The following is a 16,014-nucleotide window of genomic DNA, read 5'->3' on the forward strand; positions in this document are numbered from 1 at the left end:
GATCTATTTATAGTTGACAAGGTGACAACAATCACGTTGAAAAACCATCGATTTATGGTTGAGCGGGAAATTAAAGCTGCTACCACTTGGACTATTCCATAGCACCCCTCTCACAGTGGTACATCCCATCAGGCTGCGGGAAAATTCCATTTAAGCTCAGCAGAGTTGACTGGACGTTTTGTCAGAACACCGGAGACACAGTCGGAGTTTCTGCAAGACACTCTCGGCTTTATCAGATAAGAATGTGAGAATTTAGTTACCGTATTTACCGCACTATAAGGCGCACGTAAAATCCTTAAATCTTCACAAAAATCGACAGTGCGCCTTATAATCTGGTGCGCCTTATGTATGAATTTTGGTTTGTGCTTACTGACCTCGAACCGGTTTTATGTGGCACACTATGCTCAAAAATCTGTCAAAAAAAGATTTTTAGTGCCACTTTTTGGAGCATTACGGTTACCGTTGCCAGGAGCCTCGCGGAGTAATACGTACTGTGCTTCAACACAACATTACCGTGTTGTGTGTGTATAACGACTCCAAAATGGCACCCGCGAAGAGACACGCTTACGAAGCTGATTTTAAACTTCGAGCAATTACTTATGCAGAAGAGAATGGAAATAGAGCAGCTGCCAGACAATTCAGCATTAATGAGTCCATGGTGCGCAAGTGGAGGAAGCAAAAAGATGACCTAAAACAAGTAAAGAAGACCAAAAGGAGTTTCCGAGGGAACAAGGCGCGATGGCCGCAGTTAGAGGACAAAATTGAACAGTGGGTTATTGAACAGAGAACAGCAGGTAGAAGTGTCTCTACAATCTCTATTCGACTCAAGGCAACAGCGGTAGCACGTGACATGCAGATCAACGACTTTCGAGGGGGACATTCTTGGTGCTTCCGTTTTATGAAAAGGCATAATCTCTCAATCCGCACAAGAACTACTGTCTCACAGCAACTGCCAAACGATTACAAAGAAAAGTTGGCCATTTTCCGCACGTACTGCCAGAATAAGATCACTGAAAAGAAGATCCGGCCAGAACACATCACTAACATGGACGAGGTCCCCCTCACCTTTGACATCCCCGTGAACCGTACTGTCGAGAAAACAGGGACCAGTACGGTATCTATACGCACCGCAGGGAACGAGAAGTCATCCTTCACTGTAGTTCTGGGCTGCCAAGCTAATGGCCAGAAACTACCACCCATGGTCATTTTCAAGAGGAAGACTTTGCCAAAAGAAAAGTTTCCGGCCGGCGTCATCGTCAAGGCTAACTCAAAGGGCTGGATGGACGAAGAGAAAATGAGCGAGTGGCTGAGGGAAGTTTATGTCAAGAGACCGGATGGCTTTTTCCACAAATCTCCGTCTCTTTTGATCTACGACTCCATGCGCGCCCATCTCACCGAGGCTGTCAAAACCCAAGTGAAGCAAACTAATTCGGAGCTTGCCGTCATTCCAGGTGGATTAACCAAAGAACTCCAACCATTGGTCGTTCAAAGTTAAATTACGAGCTGCGTGGGAGCATTGGATGACAGAAGGCGAACACACATTCACCAAGACAGGGAGGCAACGCCGAGCGAGTTACGCCACTATCTGCCAATGGATCGTGGCTGCTTGGGCTAAGGTATCAGTCTCAAGTGTCGTCCGAGCTTTCACGAAGGCTGGAATAATCACTGAACAGCTAAGTAACAGCAACGAGACTGATTCGGATAATGATGAGAGGGATCCGGGCATGCTTGATGCCGAAATTGCCCAGCTGTTTAACTCAGACACTGAAGGTGAAGAGTTTGATGGATTTGTGGAAGTTGAATGAACTGGAAATGTAAGTGTATTGTTCAATATTCGATGTTTAACAGCTCAACAATGTTAATAGTTACTGTGAATGAGTTGGATAAATTTTAACTCATCCGATTGTTTTATTCTGCTGAATGCACTTTAAATGCCTTTTAATCCGGTGTGAGAGGGATCTGGGCATGCTTGATGCCGAAATTGCCCAGCTGTTTACCGTAACTCGGACACGGAAGGTGAAGAGTTTGAGGGAATTGTGGAAGTTGAATGTACCGTACTGGAAAAAGTGTGTATTTTTCAATATTTAATGTGTTACAGCTTAACAGTGTTAAGAGTTACTGTGAATGAGCTTAATAAAGGTCGAGTTATTTTTTGTTTGTCTTAATGCGTCTTATAATATGATGCGCCTTATGTATGAAAACAGAGCCAGTCTTCAACAGTGCGCCTTATAATCTGGTGAGCCTTATAGTGCGGTAAATACGGTATTCGTTATTGGAAGGTCGACGTATGTATGATATTACTAAAGCTAACATAAACGGAAGGAGAAAAGTATAAATTTCACAGACAACACCAACGCTGAACAAAGAAAACATTTCCATGACCCACATTCATGTCTTTCCGTTATAAGGCGATTTTCTTTTGTTAGCCGTGCGGTCGGCTTGCTCTCGCTCTATGGCTGCTGTATGCAGAGTTAATTCAATCAAACGATTTACAAATGTGTGCAATATGATCCAGAAACGTAAAGTTGCCTCTACAAATGTGTACAATGCGTGTGTTACAGTTGAAGCTTTGACCGCACCCGCTTCCATTTATAAACAGGTGAAAGAGTCGCCTGAGACCGAATGATCACGTGACATGCCCAGGTGACTTTACATTTCCGCGACTTTAATAATGAACGTTCCTACCTGGAGCTTATCTTGAATAACATTATTTTCCTCTTTTTATTGACATTGTTTTTTTTCCCCATTTTCTCATTTCAGATCAGTGAAGTACAATCGACCCATAAACAAGTCAGCTACTGTTGTCTTCAAATTATTGTTAGTTTTTAACCATTATTGTGTGATGTAAATTTTACTGTAACTTAAAGCAAAATAAACAAAAAACACAATACTGATGTTTTGTTTTCTTTCAGACCAAATCCCTTATACAGTTACAGACTGATGATGAGCAACCTCCAAAATAAAAGGTTTCCCCAGGCCTCACGTGTGAAAGGACCAGGTAATAATGTAATGTTTAGTGTGTGTATGAGAGTGTGTGAGAACAGGAACCTCTGTGGACGAGTTGTATGTAATCTTTAATTTTTTAAACATTTCTCTAAACAGCCTCGACCGCTCTGCAGTCTGCCCCCCAACCCACTACTAGCAACCATCATGATGCCCCGGCCAGCTACCGGCTGCTTTCGCCAACCTACACAGCTATGCAACCTCCCCAGCAAATAGTCTGCGTTCAGTGCCTTCTCTAACGACGGTATGCTTTGAAACAATGAGCTGCATCACAATTTCATTGTAATCTTAACTTCAAAACACTAATTTATGCTGCTGAATATCATCATATTTTGCTTTGCTATCATATACCATTTATATGTAAAAGGCTAAATTGTAAACCGTTTTAACAGATTGAACTACTTAAACCTGAATGCAAAATGTGAAGCCATCACTTATGGATATAGTCTTTTTTTTTCATCACAATGCTTATCCAGTTTATCACAAGCCAGTATTCTTTGTGTTATTGTTCTTGTCAACAGATGCAGCCTTCCAAAAACGTAATCATGATAAACGAGCAGATCAGAGAAGTCGGGGACCTCCGTGAGGAGTTCAGAGCCTTCGGTTAATCCTGCAGCACTGACCCTGTTGATGCCGGTGTATTGCCTCTGGATTAGCCATTTAACAACATAGATGAGATGAAGTGCAATGACCGGAGGCGAATAAAGCAATGGTAAGTTCTTAAAGGTTCTGGTACTTTTGTAACCCAAGAACTTTAGAAATTGTCAAATTCAGTTAAACTGCTTAAAAATGGCCTTCTCCTGTATGTTCTGGTTGAATATACAACAGCAGGCTATCGTTGGGAGATCCAACAAATAGAAATAGAAATACATTTCACTGCCAGTAGTTTGGTTTATTCATTATTAGAAAATTAGGCTTTGAGCTTTTCAGCTAATGGCTCTTTGAGAATCTAAGTGAGGCAGCAGTTTGCTGATTTCTGCCTTCAACTGACAAGAGGTTATTCATATTTAAGCTCTAATTTGGCCTTCTGTGTTTGTGTCCTAGATGGCCTGACTCAGCCGGTGGGGTAAACGCTGTTTCTGAGTTTGCCTTCGGCCAAGCTGTGCAGAAATGTCTCCTCTACGCTCCAGATCACATGGGTGGTGCAGGATGCCCAATATCCAGCTCGATCCCTGAGTAAACTTAAAATAAAATAATAAGTGACCTGTAACCAATACCTGTAACAAAGAAACTTTTTTTTCTTAATGTAATAAATTACTTTGTTATTGATACAGATGTCTGTCATTTTTTTTATTTCATAATGCCAGATGCTTCATATTATAGGAATATTATTATGGACATGACAAATTGTATTGTTGGTTCAATAGTAACCAAGGGTGCGAAGTGATGGAAAATCAACATCAGACTTCAACAGTGATTCAATATCTGACATTGTTTCAATGTTAAAGGGTGCAAGAGTGACCTTAGGTCAACGTCAGATTTCAACAGTGATTCAATAGAATCACCTGATATTGAGTAAACATTGAAACGATGTCTCCTTGCTATCTGGGGATAGAGCACATTTCATTCATAATGTTGTCAGTCCAAGCCCATCATGTATTCATGATTTGAAATGTGTGAAATCCCAGAAATAAACCCTAGACAAAGTGAATCTGTGAACGAAGGTGTAGGTCTGTTAGGTTATGTTGTGGTGATCCTTGGGTTGGGGAATGGGTGTTCATACTGGAGTGCAAAATTAAAACCAAGATGGACAAGAAAGGTTCAAAGCCATCAGGTGCTCAGTTTAGAAAAAAGAGAAAAGAAGAGGAGGAGAAACAAGCAAAAGATGCAGGTAAGCAGATGTGTGATTGGATAATGGCAGCTCATCCTGAACCAATCAGAATACTTTATTAATCCCTAAGGAAATTATGTGGGTTACAGTTGCTCCAAGAAGAAATGGTAAAAATAGCAACAGTAACAGACTAAACTCCAAAAAATACATTATGTTACAGATTTTAATATTAATTAGTTATTGTCAATGGTTGATTTGTCCTGTTCTCATTGTATGACGAATTATGATGGCTGTTTGGTAGCTGTTTGCATACAATGCATACTCTCTCTCTCTTCATGTGTGTGTGTGTGTGTGTGTTTCTCTGGTGAAATTCAGTGTGGTTCCGACAACAGTTTTATGTTAATGTACAATCCTTAATATTATACACACATTTATACGCACACACAAAGTTTTATGTGTGTGTGTGTGTGTGGGGGGGGGGGGGCAGAGGTGAAATCCTCTAACATCGATGCCACGCATACAGGATTGTTTGCATTCATTCACAGATGCCTCAGTGAAGGTTACCAAGTGATCACAGACTATTATTAGGGACTTAAAAAGACCGGAAGTATTCAAACACGTTAAAAACACAACAGTCTTAATGGACGCAGTTCAGTTTGGACCCGGAAGCAGGGTTTTACGTCATCACTTAAAAACCGGATTGATTTGGAGGCAGGGCCTGTCGTCTGCACCAATCAGAGATAAACGTTGGCCGTCGTGGGCGGGACAAAGGGAGACGCTTACAGACCCACGCAGCTACTCTGGGTAGATGATCGAAATGGCGGCGCCAGCAGAAGGGATGGAGGTAAGGTCTTCTAGTGTGGAAATAAGCTTCACTTATATTTATCTTTGGAGACGACACGCAGTCATTTTATACAGTCACGCCACATTGCGTACACGGTTATGTTTTTAGCTTTACTTAGCACATGCGTACCAGCTAGTGATGCATCCATTTTAACATGGCTAAGGCTAATAGAGCTTTAGCACCGTTGGCGCTCATTCATCTAACATATGTGACCGAGAAAGGCCAGACACTTCACCCAGCACGTGCCGCGGCTGATCCTCGCGGCTGTGGGACGCTGGAAGAACAGAACCGTCCTTTCAGCTGACGCGTCACCGGCTGCTGGCGATGGAGCGAGCCTGTCGTGGACCGCATGGGTGCTACCGTGTTAGCTTTTGAACTCGTTAGCTAGCTGTGCTACAGAGTTGAACTCTTTCTTGGTATTTTCTTACAGTTTATCCATAAACTTGTTCTTTAACAGATGTCATGCGATTTCTGCCACGATCGTTTCCCTCTGGTGCAGTTTACAGGCGGCAGCAGCGCTGAACTAGCCGCGTTAGCATCCTCAGGGTGATAAAGACCTACGTTGTAGGCAGCTTTAGGTGCTCTGCCTCTCACAGAGGTGAACAAACGTGCTAGCTGTACTGAGCCCGAGCCGGTAGCTACAGAGGAGGTCGTGAGTGTGCACGTGGAAATCCAGCGTTATAGAGGAAGGCCAAGCGCGCGCGATTTCTACCAGCCATGTGCCACCATCTTTTGTTCGGCCAGAGTTCGCGTTAAAGTGGGCCACGTGTATTCAGCCCGGCGTGGAGTCTGTTTTAAAAACTCTAACCCGTTTAACTCAGTCCGTGAAGCCGGACTGGGAACGTGCGTGTTTTCAGCCCCCGTGTCTAAAGCACGTGGAGCGCCATCTTGTCGGAGTACACAATAGGACATCACTGGTTCGGCTGTTGCCGCCTTCAGCCCTGTTCTGGGTTTTCCCCCTGCAAGAGATGATCGATGCTTATGGTTGTGGATGATGCCGATAACTGGTGTGTGTGTGTAAACAAACTCTGGACTGTAAGGCTGCCACAGAGTTGCTATATTAATATATCTAATTGTAAAGGGAGCCAACAAAGTTGCTGGTTGTCAGATTTATCAGCTCTTATCACTAAGACGGGAAGTTCTAATCATGTCATTAAGTAGTTATTTGGAGACTGTGCAGCTGCAGCTTTGGTTATTAACGGTGTAGAAATGGTTGCTTTGAGATGTTGCTGCTTCTAGAACAGTTGTTCCTGTTCCCAGCCCTGAAACTTGTTACTATAGTGATCATCATCATGGTCCTACACGCCTGTTGTTGATACAGAGACTGCGTTTAGCAAAGATGATGTTTAATTGAGACGATCTTGGTCTACTGTGAGGTTTCCCAGGGGGAGAGCTCAGCCAAGCCTGCAGCGGAGGACATGACATCTAAGGACTACTACTTTGACTCATACGCCCACTTTGGAATTCACGAGGTATTTCTCCAGTTTGTAATCTCTGTTTAGAGCGTAACTCAAGGAAACCTGTGTGTCATGAATCCTGCTTTGTGCTGTAGGAGATGCTGAAGGATGAAGTTCGCACTCTCACGTACCGCAATTCCATGTTCCACAACAAGCACCTTTTTAAGGACAAGGTGGTGCTTGATGTGGGCAGTGGGACGGGTATCCTCTGCATGTTTGCTGCCAAAGCCGGAGCCAAGAAGGTTATAGGGGTAGGTGTTTTATTCACCTATCAGTGGTAATGGCGTCACTCACAGCTGGCGACGGTCTCTTGATGCGTTTGTGTTTGATCTCCGTAGATCGAGTGCAGCAGCATCTCTGACTACGCTGTGAAAATTGTGAAGGCTAACAACCTTGATGATGGTGAGTAAATAGAAGCCAACTTGATTTCAGTCACGTGATCATATTTAAAAATACTTGAGCTCTTCTTGTGTCTGCAGTGGTGACCATCATTAAAGGAAAGGTGGAAGAGGTGGAGCTGCCTGTGGATGGAGTAGACATCATCATATCAGAGTGGATGGGCTACTGTCTCTTCTATGAGTCCATGCTTAATACAGTTATTTATGCCAGAGACAAATGGCTGGTAAGTGTGCACTTCTGTTTGTTTGAGCTCTGTCAGTCCTGTTTCAGTCCTGTGGTTGTTTGTAAAACATGAATTCGATGCGTTCTCTATGAAGGTGTGCGTGCTTGTGAGTACGGTTACTCCATGATGGCGTTGGACTGCGACAGCATGTCTACATGAAGCTGATAGCTGTGAGAGCAGTAATGATATTGGACAGCACATCTACTTTCTACTGGCCCATGTGTGTGGGATTGACTGAACTGTCACAGCTACAGTCCTTGTAACTGTTTGTGTAAACAGTGTTGGCTGTGGTGATGTTTGTGTGTGCGCTCAAACCTTTGTTCCTGTCGCACGTCTGCGATGCGCCTTAAATCTGTAGATGTTTGGGTTGAGCCAGGCTCAGCTTGTGGGTTTTTTAAGCTACTCGTTTATTGCTCCACTTGGTGTGAACATACTGACTTTATTGATCTTTTCTCTGAATACTTGTGTATTTGTCCCTCTTTATACAATAACAGAAACCAGATGGACTCATTTTTCCAGACAGAGCAACCCTTTACGTCACCGCCATCGAAGACCGACAGTATAAGGACTACAAAATACACTGTGAGTGCTCCGAGTGTTTCCTGTATGCAGGTCATTGTCAATATCACCCAGTTGTCCCACAATAAGAACAAAGATCCAGATAAATGAAGAAGTCCTCGACGTTGGGTTCACTGTTCAGTGTGAACATTAATGTGAGGGAGGAAAAAGAGCCAGTGTAGCTGTGGAGCTTCACTCATGAAGTGAAGCAGCAGAAACATTACAGTCCAAACATCAGCGAGGTACCAGCACAGTGAGGTCTCCGGTGTCGGTGCTGCAGTCGTGCTGTGGTGGAGGGGAGCTCCGCTCTGCTGTTACATTTATTCTAATCTGCGCTCCCTTTTCCTCGTCCTGCCGCTCGCCCCACCTGTTGAGTCCAAATCGCTTCCTGTAGTTTTAGAAAAACACATTTAGGTGGTTTTAGGATTTTATTGTGGATGCGTCGTTTTCTAAGTCAATGTATGTTTATCGTTGGTGTCGTCGATTCTGAGGACGCTCTAATAATTCAGTAAGTGGGTGTGGTAAAATGTCATGTGACCAACATGTAAGGTTACATCGTTGTGAAAGCGTGCACACAGTGAAGGAAACAAGCGTGTTTTTGTGTCGTCACACAAAGTCCGGTTGTATCTGAAACCAAACTGGACCAAAGGAAACGACCCGTCACAGGAGCCGTCCATCAGTGGGCTCACTCCGTCACCCCGTGGGCTCTGATTGGCTTTGATGTGCTGCAGTCGTGACCTGCTGTGAGGTCAAATGTTTGCTCGTGTTGCAGGCATTTCCCCTCTCTGGTGTCATAACTGTTGGGTCTGTTACTCACAAGTAATGGATTACTTTAATGGAGTGTTTTAATTACTACACAGAGTAATTCTGTTGTTTCCGTGACTTTGATTCATCTGAGCACTGAAACAGTCTCAACAGTACAAACCTGACACACACACATCTAATGAAGACACGCAGACTTCACATGAACACAAAGCAGACTGAACTCAGCCGACCACACCAACCTCTCTGCACAGTTAGACTGCTGTGGACTGAGTGGGCCTAAAGACTGAGTGAAAGTAGCTGCGTGTCTGAGATGGTTGGAAGTAACTTTGTTTAATGCTTAAGTCTGAAGTCATTACTCGCCAACAGAGCGCCGCCGTGTGAACTGAAGTGGGAGAAATAGTTCATTTATGTAACCTGTCCATTAATCTAGTACTTTAATGTTACATATATTAATGCACGCAGTGAACTCTGTAGAAATATGTAAAGAGACACTCTGGAAGATTTTATACCTACCATCAAAAATGGTAAATGGCCTGTATTTGTATAGCGCTTTTACTAGCCCCCCCTAGGGACCCCAAAGCGCTTTACACACCCAGTCATCCACCCATTCACACACACATTCACACACTGGTGGAGGCAGCTACAGTTGTAGCCACAGCCGCCCTGGGGCCAACTTCCTTCAGAGCTTCCTTCTTACAAAGGTCCAAACTGCTTCCTATACATGACTTTATTTTTCTATTCTTGATTTATTAACAGAGAAATTGAAAAAAATAAACAGAAAATAATCCTGAAGAAAAACTACATAATGTCAGTCATTTTCCTCAAACTGTGATCTGACTGGCTTAATAAGTCAGATCACATTTCCTATTGGAGAAGACAGTTAAGTCCCACCCCTCTGTAAATATCTGTAAGAAGTCCAGTGAAGTGCTGCCGAATAAGAACAACGATAATGTGTAGTATGATTAACATGACTAAATTCTGATTTTATTTTCATTATGACCACTAAATATGAAATATATTTCATTCTTACATTTAGATGTTTATATTTATAAATGTATTTAGTAAATTTATAATTAGCTTTAACTGCTCAGTGCAGCTGTTAGAAAATGGTTCAGACTCCTACCTTCATTTCAGTATTCTGCAAACCTCATGTGGGTGATGTTTGCATCTGGCAGGAAATATTTGTATCTGCATCTCTGTGGGCTTGTCTCTGTCATTGCTCTGTTGTGTGGAGAGATGAGGTTTGCTCGAGTCTTGAGCTGGTGCTCATTTAAAACCATGAAATATCAATCTGAGAGGAGCAGTATGTGAAGTATGTCGATCCCACCAGATGGCCTCCAACTATTGCTTTTGAAAATGACCATGCTATTGTGTTCAGGTGCAGTCCGTGTTCCACTGGAGAAGATTGTATGTGTGAATGACAGCAAGTTCAAATTTCATGCTCTCGCTCTTTTAGAGCTCAGCAGATACCCATGTGTATGTGAGATAAACATCCAGCGGCTCATGGGTGTGTGTGTGTGTGTGTGTGTGTGTGTGTGTGTGTGTGTGTGTGTGTGTGTGTGTGTGTGCGTTGACCTCACATATTCCCACTCACGGGGTCATTTTTGAGCCAGTGTCTTTGCAGTAGTGATTGGGGTCGCTGCTTATAACTCACGCTTTCTATTACCTGGCTTGCTCATTTCTCTGCTGATGGTTTCACTGTGACTGGCGGCTCGAAAAATGAAGGTAAATATAAGCAATGGCCAAATGAAGCTCCCTGAAGCATCGGCGCGAATAATTTGAAACAGGATTCAATACTCGAAGCTTTTCAACACAGTCCTCTTTTACAGCATCTGGTGGCCGAAGCACGAAGAGCAGCTTAAATCTACAACTTGAAGTGAAAAGCTTCACTGTGAGTTCCCACTGCAGAGCTCAGCTGACAACTTCTGTTTAGTTTTATGTGACAATTCGTGTGATATCAGGCAATACACACAAAACATGTATTGTTTTGTGTGAAAAAAAGAAGTTATGTCTATTTGATTAACTTGATGATTAAACTTTCCTTCTTTGCAAATGTGTCATGGTAAAGTGTCCCTTTGCTTACGACTTCTTGTGAACATGGATTTAAAAAGAAAACATTATACATAATAATGTTTCTGTCTCCAGACTTAAACCCTATTAGCATCAAAGGGGCATCCTCAAATGGAAGGTGGAGGTCTCTAACATCCACCAGCTCCATGATGTCACCAAGGAGGCGTGGGAGAGGACTCCAGTGGCAGCCTGTGAAGCCCAACAGGCAGTGATGAAAAATAATGGCTGACACACAAAATATTGACACTTTGGGCACAATTTGGACATTTTCACTTAGGCGTGTACTCACTTATGTTGACAACAGTTTAGATGTTAATGATTGTATGCTGAGTTACTGAAAGGTGAAAGCAAATTTACACTGTTATACAAGCTGTACACTGACTACTTTACATTGTATTAAAGTGTCATATCTTCAGTGTATCCCATAAAAAGATTTAATAAAATATTTACAACAATGTGGCAACAGCAATCCTGGGAGGCTGCCAAAAGACAGGCAGCCAGTGAAGTGGAGATCAAACGATCAGTGTATCTGCTGTTTTATCGTTTATAGCTGTGGAGAGTCTTAAGGTCACATCGACACGCCCTGACAAAGGGGATCATTCCCCGTACATATGGGAAACGGAGTGGTGAGATAGTCTGGATGTGATAGAGAACTGGTGGCAGTAGATGGCTACCCCTCCTTGAGCCCATTTCTGCGGATGTTTGTTGTTAAAATGGAAATGTTCCTGTTCCTACTGTCACCAGCGCTTGCTCATAGTCAAATAGGATTTGTCCATCTGAAACACGAATGTCCAGATACCAAGTACAAATGGAGCTTAAAGGATCGGTTACTGGATGCTTTTTTCCTTATTTTTCTCATGCAACATGTCAAAGAATTACATATGTATCAAGTAAGCAGTTGGTGTATGACGAAGATACTATAGGTGGCACAAATTGATCCATCCCTCCATTTCAGGGGCAGCAGTCTAAGCAGAAATGCCCAGAATCCCCGATCCCCACACACCAGGGATACTCAAACCAGCACAGACAGAATATCTACTTTACTACTACTTTACATTGTATTAAAGTGTCATATCTTCAGTGTATCCCATAAAAAAGATTTAATAAAATATTTACAACAATGTGAGGGCTGTGCTCACTTTTGTGAGATACTGTATATAATGATACATGTTATATGGAGGTTTGAGACTTTGTCTTTAACTTTATTAGTGAAACAACTGCAGGTTTCACTGACAGTACATAACATGGTAGTTTAGCCTTTGTATGTTTTTCATAAATGAAGTTCTACGTATTCAGATTTGGGCACGTGGGATGATTAGAGTTCACTGAATGGTGCTGAGGTCTGAAGCTGAGAGCAGCTCCAGTAATCACACTGAGAGAAGAACTGTGACAAACTGTTCAATGTGGGGTTTATGCCTCAAAGCTGAAACAGAGCTTTATATATTAATAGATTATCCAGTATAATATTTTACCTTTTTTAAAAGTTATCTACAAAGATAAGATGATGGCGCAGGCTTTCAGTCCTGATTTAAAACACACACAAACTATTAGAACCAGCTTTAATCCAACCAACAACCAACTTTAATGGGCTGCCTCGGCAATGAAAAACATATATTCATTCTTCATATTATTCTCAAAAGGTGTAAGACACTCAGAGTACTGCACACATGTGAACAACACTTCATTAAGAATCATTCAGATTGCTTTTTAACCTGAATATCTAAACCAAACTCAGAAAGAAATAGATAGTCACTGCTGAAAATGTCTATAGTGGAAACATTAAACACATTTGAAATGAGCACATTAAATACCATCGTTTTGGTTTCAACACATAAATATTTGACTTTGCTATTTTCTTTTTGTGTACATTAGCTGTGTTATCAAAAACCTGAATATCATTTATAGACTGTGACTGCTATAACAGACAGTCTGTGGGTGAGAAGAGTGCTCTCAGTACTTCATCCATCTATTGTCTTCCACTTTCCTTCTACAGGGTGGGCCATTTATATGGATACACTGTAACAACATGGGAATGGTTGGTGATATTAAAGTCCTGTTTGTGGCACATTAGTATATGTGAGGGGGCAAACTCCTCAAGATGGGTGGTGACCATGGTGGCCATTTAGAAGTCGGCCATCTTGGATACAACTTTTGTTTTTTCAATAGGAAGAGGGCCATGTGACACATCAAACTTATTGGTAACATCACAAGAAAAACAACGGTGTGCTTGGTTTCAACGTAACTTTATTCTTTCATGAGTTATTTACAAGTTTATAAAAAAAACACTTATAAAATGTGTTCAATGTGTTGGATTGTCAATGCAACCCTCTTCTCCCACTCTTCACACACTGATAGCAATACCGCAGGAGAAATGCCAGCACAGGCATCCAGTATCCGTAGTTTCAGGTGCTGCACATCTCGTATCTTCACACCATAGACAATTGCCTTCAGATGACCCCAAAGATAAAAGTCTAAGGGGGTCAGAGCAGGAGACCTTGGGGGCCATTCAACTGGCCCACGACGACCAATCCACTTTCCAGGAAACTGTTCATCTAGGAATGCTCGGACCTGGCACCCATAATGTTTCCAGCAAGATGGTGCAAAAACTCAGGGAACGTGCCAGCTTCAGTGCAGCAAGGGTTTTGTTCGTCAACTAGCAGCTGGTTCATTTGTGCTGCCAGGTGCTCGTGGAGTGCAGTCAGCTTCTTCAGCCAGTAGGCGTGAACCATGTCAGGGCCTGGTGCTGTCCAACTCTTCATACTGGAGATATCTGCCACTGTGATGGTTACTGGACCCTGTTCGGGGAGGTCGCTGTGGTCTGCCCTCAGATCCACTAGCCACTGAGCATTGCCTTTATGGGTTGCGTCCTTCTCCCATATGCTCTTCCAGTATTGTTCTGCCTGCAGCCTTGGTGTTCTCATATTGTTCCCCTGCCACTGAGAGTACACCTTGGCTGGTTCTTGCCTTCTATCTCTCTGGTGTACCTCTTCAAGCGGCTGGCCAAGGCTGTGAGTCGTTGCTTGGACAGCTTCCTGTACTTCTTAGGCACCTTCCTCATCGCGCCTTTCTGCAACTCCGATAGTTGGCTCCGTGCTACCTTGATCTTAGCCTCTAGCCTCCTTCTCCATGGAGGGTACTGCCCCTTGTGGCTGTTCAACTTGTAGCCAAGCATCTCAATGATCACTGCTGCCTTGTAGATCAGCTTGTTAGTGTCGGTAATCGTGGTTGTAGGTATCGTCCGTAGTGCTGCATTAACATCATCTAGCAGACCTTCTGAGGGTACTTCACGTAATCTTGGTAACCGGCTACGGGGGGGTCCAGGTTTCAAGCTTGGCCATGATCCTATCTTTCAGGTCAGTTCCTCTCACACTCAACAATCCTTCTCCTATCGCACTTGGGGCTTGGTACCCAATCTCGGGTGTGGGTGATGATATATATATATTAGGGGTGCAACGATACTCGTATCGATATTGAACCGTTCGATACAGTGCTTTCGGTTCGGTACGCATATGTATCGAACAATACAACATTTTTAATTTATTTTATCAACTTTCCTTCTGACGATGCTGTCTGTGTTGAGAGCTCAGTGGATCTGCGCTCGACAGTGCAGCCTAGGCGGAGTAGTCGAACGCAGATTCACTGAGCGCAGGGCAAGCTAGCGAGATAGAAGTTAAGCTCTCCTTGCAACATGGCAAATTGAACCTCCCCCACCCTCATTCAGATCTGGCCTTTGGAACTATTTTGGTTTTCATGTGACGTATGACCCTGAAGGTAAGCGCGTCATGGACTAAAGTAAAACAGTATGTTGGATGTGTCACGCAATGCTCAATTACGTGGGTGGGAACTAGTGTGTTAGCGCAGTTAGCTCGTTAACGTGTTGGCCGTCCAGCCCCATGCACGGGGCGATCGGCGGTAGCTCGTTAACGGAGATTTGCCGTGTTGTGGCGTTAACATCATTTCAACGAGATTTACGCTGACAGCACTAGTGGGAACACAACGAATATGACTGCACATTTACTCCGACAGCATCCTAGTGCAAAGACAAAAACAACAAGCATGCTACTAACTTTAGCCGAGTCATTTAGACAGCTGTTAGCACATGATTCTCCTTATGGGGACCTGATATGTTTAATATGCTGCTGAGAATATAGCCCAGAAGAAGCGTATAGTATATCTTTTATTTTGGAAAGAGCCATTTCTCTGTAATAAACTCTCTTTTCCAAAGATGAGTGATTCCTCAATCAGATACAGGGCTCGCAATATCGCTAGCCCGACGTCCCGGGGCTAGCGATTTTTCCAGTCGGGCTACCAAAATCTATCTCTGCCCTGCCTGTCGGCCTATCGTAGGAAGGACAAATATATGTCAATGCTTTTGCATTCTTTCAGAAATGTAGCTGGGTAATTATGTCATTGGCATCGGTGAGCCACTGTCAATATGTGACATATTGACATCGCGTTTGAATTTGCGCTTGTTTTTTGCTTTCTTTCTTTTTTTCTTTTTTTTTTGCCTGTCCCGTTTGGCTCTTTTGCCATCAGAATTGTTGTCTAAAGGCAAAGAAAGATGCCCAACGGATTTACTTTACCAAATTGACCATCCCAGCCTTGCCATATTGGTCCATTTGATTCACCTTTTATTGTTTATTTTATTTTCACTTGTTGAATACGGGACAGACTTGACTGGGGGAAAGAAGGGGAAAAAGAAAGAGGGAAAGAGAAACAGCTGAGAAGAGGGACGGGGGAGAAGGGCAAAAAACAAAAACCAACAGAATGGGGAGAAAAAAAAAAGAAAAAAAATGCATCTATCGATCACCTGGATCACCTGCTGAGAAAGAAAAAAGAAAACAAGCAGAAGAGAACAAGAGTAATAGAATAAACAACATCACAATGATATATGTGAATATGACAGTAAATACTAAATATTAAA

General features: G+C 42.9%; 2 protein-coding genes and 1 long non-coding RNA gene across 4 annotated transcripts in view; 2 read left to right on the forward strand and 1 right to left on the reverse strand.

The window, feature by feature from the left end:
* The window catches only part of ap2a1 (adaptor related protein complex 2 subunit alpha 1), a 36,614-nt gene extending 32,206 nt beyond the window's left edge, over nt 1-4,408 (reverse strand). Inside the window, exon 1 of the mRNA XM_040036302.1 lies at nt 4,403-4,408. The gene's annotated coding sequence lies outside the window, so the exon portion shown is untranslated. The remainder of the gene's footprint in view (nt 1-4,402) is intronic.
* On the forward strand, nt 3,007-4,360 carry LOC120736301. The gene is made up of 3 exons (XR_005696459.1): nt 3,007-3,247; nt 3,525-3,715; nt 4,048-4,360. It is a non-coding gene; the product is annotated as an uncharacterized LOC120736301 (long non-coding RNA).
* A 1,091-nt stretch (nt 4,409-5,499) lies between the features above and the next one.
* On the forward strand, nt 5,500-8,355 carry LOC120736298 (protein arginine N-methyltransferase 1-like). Of its 2 annotated transcripts, none has more exons than XM_040036313.1 (6): nt 5,500-5,618; nt 7,004-7,090; nt 7,171-7,326; nt 7,414-7,477; nt 7,555-7,697; nt 8,192-8,355. In XM_040036313.1, the coding sequence occupies exons 1-6, from the start codon at nt 5,583-5,585 to the stop codon at nt 8,342-8,344; spliced, it is 639 nt and encodes a 212-aa protein (XP_039892247.1). In that variant the 5' UTR covers nt 5,500-5,582; the 3' UTR covers nt 8,345-8,355. The 2 variants fall into 2 exon arrangements, with proteins under 2 accessions (XP_039892247.1, XP_039892246.1); XM_040036312.1 differs by having other exon boundaries at nt 5,503-5,618; nt 6,995-7,090.
* The last annotated feature ends 7,659 nt before the right edge of the window (nt 8,356-16,014 follow it).

Source organism: Simochromis diagramma, unplaced genomic scaffold (assembly GCF_900408965.1).
Source record: "Simochromis diagramma unplaced genomic scaffold, fSimDia1.1 OVJJ01000497.1, whole genome shotgun sequence".
Taxonomy (NCBI): Eukaryota; Metazoa; Chordata; class Actinopteri; order Cichliformes; family Cichlidae; genus Simochromis; species Simochromis diagramma.